This window comes from Aptenodytes forsteri, unplaced genomic scaffold (assembly GCF_000699145.1).
Source record: "Aptenodytes forsteri isolate BGI_AS27 unplaced genomic scaffold, ASM69914v1 Scaffold258, whole genome shotgun sequence".
In the NCBI taxonomy this organism is placed as follows: domain Eukaryota; kingdom Metazoa; phylum Chordata; class Aves; order Sphenisciformes; family Spheniscidae; genus Aptenodytes; species Aptenodytes forsteri.
In genome coordinates this window covers 1204377-1206769 of record NW_008795250.1, presented here as the reverse complement: position 1 = coordinate 1206769, position 2393 = coordinate 1204377, and the positions used below count along the sequence as shown (strand labels likewise).

The following is a 2393-nucleotide window of genomic DNA, read 5'->3' as shown; positions in this document are numbered from 1 at the left end:
CTCCCAGGGGCGGGGGGGGGGGATCCCAATGGAAAGGCGGATGGACCGCTGCCTCGGAGTTTATTTTGGGAGCTTTTTCTTTCTTTTCACCCTTTTTTTAGCATGGTGGCTGGGAGGGAAGGACATGCTTCCCTAAGTGCCTTGCAATCACTGGGCTAATGGGCTGGCTAAAAATAAGGCAGGGAGGGAGCCTCCTCCCCCCCTCGCACAGGGCCGGCTCTGTGCATCTGCCCGCGCTCCGGGCAGGAGTGCACGGCACCGGGGACAGAGCTGCCTGCTCTGCCTGCTTCCCCCGCCTCGGGCCCACCCTGCCAGAGCCAGCGCGGAGCAGCCCTTTCGGGATGCGCTGGTCCTCAGCGAGCAGAGAGGGGCTTTTGTGCCTCTGGAGTGGGGACGAGGGGCTGCCGTGGGCCCAGCAGCCGAGGGGTTAACCTTCCTCTGGCAGTAGTGCAGGGTTTTGACACAGCTCGGACAGATCTTGGAGGCATCACTTAATGCACTATAAAAGGGATTTGCTGGGAGGGGGCTGAGTTTCCGGGGCTGGGGATGTAACTGAGGGCAGCACGGGCAGGCACAGAGCCAGGGCTGGCTGTGGATGGGGGCACACCACCACCACCCCCCCCTCAACTTTGCTGGCAGCCCTGGCCCCTCTCCCTGCTTCTGGGTGGTGGCTGGCCCCGGGCAGGGCAGCCTGTACCCTTCCCTTTGGGCATCTCCTCCAGAGCCCAGGCTCCCAGCCACCTTCCCAAAGCCGCTGTGATGATCCTGATGGAAGGAGCTGCCTTCCCTGCTGCCAGCCTGGGAAATCCTGGCATGGGTGAGAATAGCCTGGGGGGTTGGGGGGAATGATCCTGCTGGGCTGGCACTCCCACATGTCTTCTAAGAATTTCTCTGCTGCAATTTTGTGTTAGTGATCCTGAATGGGGCAGGGAGGTGTCTGAAACAGGAGGTGGGACTTCCAGCAGCATAGAATCATAGAATCACTGAGGTTGGAAAAGACCTCTAAGATCATCGAGTCCAACCGTCGACCCAACACCACCACCCACTAAACCATGTCCCTAAGCGCCTCATCTACTCGTCTTTTAAATACCTCCAGGGATGGGGCCTCCACCACTTCCCTGGGCAGCCTCTTCCAATGTTTAACCACTCTTTCAGTAAAGACATTTTTCCTCACATCCAATCTAAACCTCCCCTGGCACAACTTGAGGCCATTTCCTCTCATCCTATCACTTGTTATTTCGGAGAAGAGACCGACCCCACCTCGCTACAACCTCCTTTCAGGGAGTTGTAGAGAGCGATGAGGTCTCCCCTCAGCCTCCTTTTCTCCAGGCTAAACAACCCCAGCTCCCTCAGCCGCTCCTCATAAGACTTGTTCTCCAGACCCCTCACCAGCCTCGTTGCCCTTCTCTGGACACGTTCCAGCACCTCGACGTCCTTCTTGTAGTGAGGGGCCCAAAACTGAACACAGTATTGGATGTGCGGCCTCACCAGTGCCGAGTCCAGGGGCACGATCACTTCCCTAAAAGCAGGTGAGACCTATCTGCTTCTGACTTTACTGATACGGGCATCAGTTATCTCATGCAATGCACGCTGCTGCGGCGGGGATAGGAAACCTGGGTACAAGGAGAGATGTGAAGGCTGCCTAAATAAGTATTTCCAATCTGTGCTGATGAAACTTGGCCAAGCTGCTCTTCGTGCTCCCAGGAATTATTCCGGGACCTGGGGAAGGGCGAGCAGGGTGCCCGCCCTCAGAAGGGGGGACGTGAGGGGCCGCTGCCGGCCGGCCTGCCTGCCTGCCTGCCTGCCTGCCAGCAGGCAGCTGCCTGCCGCCGTGGCAGCCCGGCTCCGCCGAGCACATGGTGCGAGAGGGACCGAGCGCTGCTGCGGGGCGATGCTCCCATCTTGCGGACGGTTTCAGCATCGGCGGCCCCCCCCCCCCCCCCCCCCCCAGCCCCGGAGCCCATCGCCTGCCTCTGACCCGCACCCCGGCTCTGCTGTGCGCAAATTCCCGGGGGTGCGTGACCAGGGTCGGAGCGGGTCCCGTGGGGTCCCCACGCTGGGCTGGCCAGCCCTGGGGCGTCCTAGCGCTGAGCACCCAGGGCCCGCTGGGGTGGCTGCCCATCCCCGTGGCATCCCACTCTTACCTGCAGTCCGGCATTGACCCTCAGCCGGGGCCCCTTGGAGCTGCGGGGCAGGATGGTGATGAAGAGGGTCCTGGGCTGGCTCTGCCGGTCCATCTCGGAGGCGTTGGCCAGGAGGGTGAAGCTGTCGGCCTGGGCCCGGGGGCCGTCCTGTCTGTACTGGATCTGCTGATTCTCCACCTGAGGGGCAGGGGCCAGGTGACCCTCCTGGGAGGACACGGGCCACCAGCCCTGCCGGGGAGGGGACCTGTG

The 2393-nt window shown here is 61.8% G+C and overlaps 1 protein-coding gene across 1 annotated transcript in view; it reads right to left on the bottom strand.

The window, feature by feature from the left end:
* Positions 1–2393, bottom strand: part of CSPG4 (chondroitin sulfate proteoglycan 4) — an 18288-nt gene that overhangs the window by 6285 nt on the left and 9610 nt on the right. The window contains exon 5 of the mRNA XM_019471949.1: positions 2145–2321. Coding sequence (XP_019327494.1) covers positions 2145–2321 — 177 coding nt within the window. The remainder of the gene's footprint in view (positions 1–2144; positions 2322–2393) is intronic.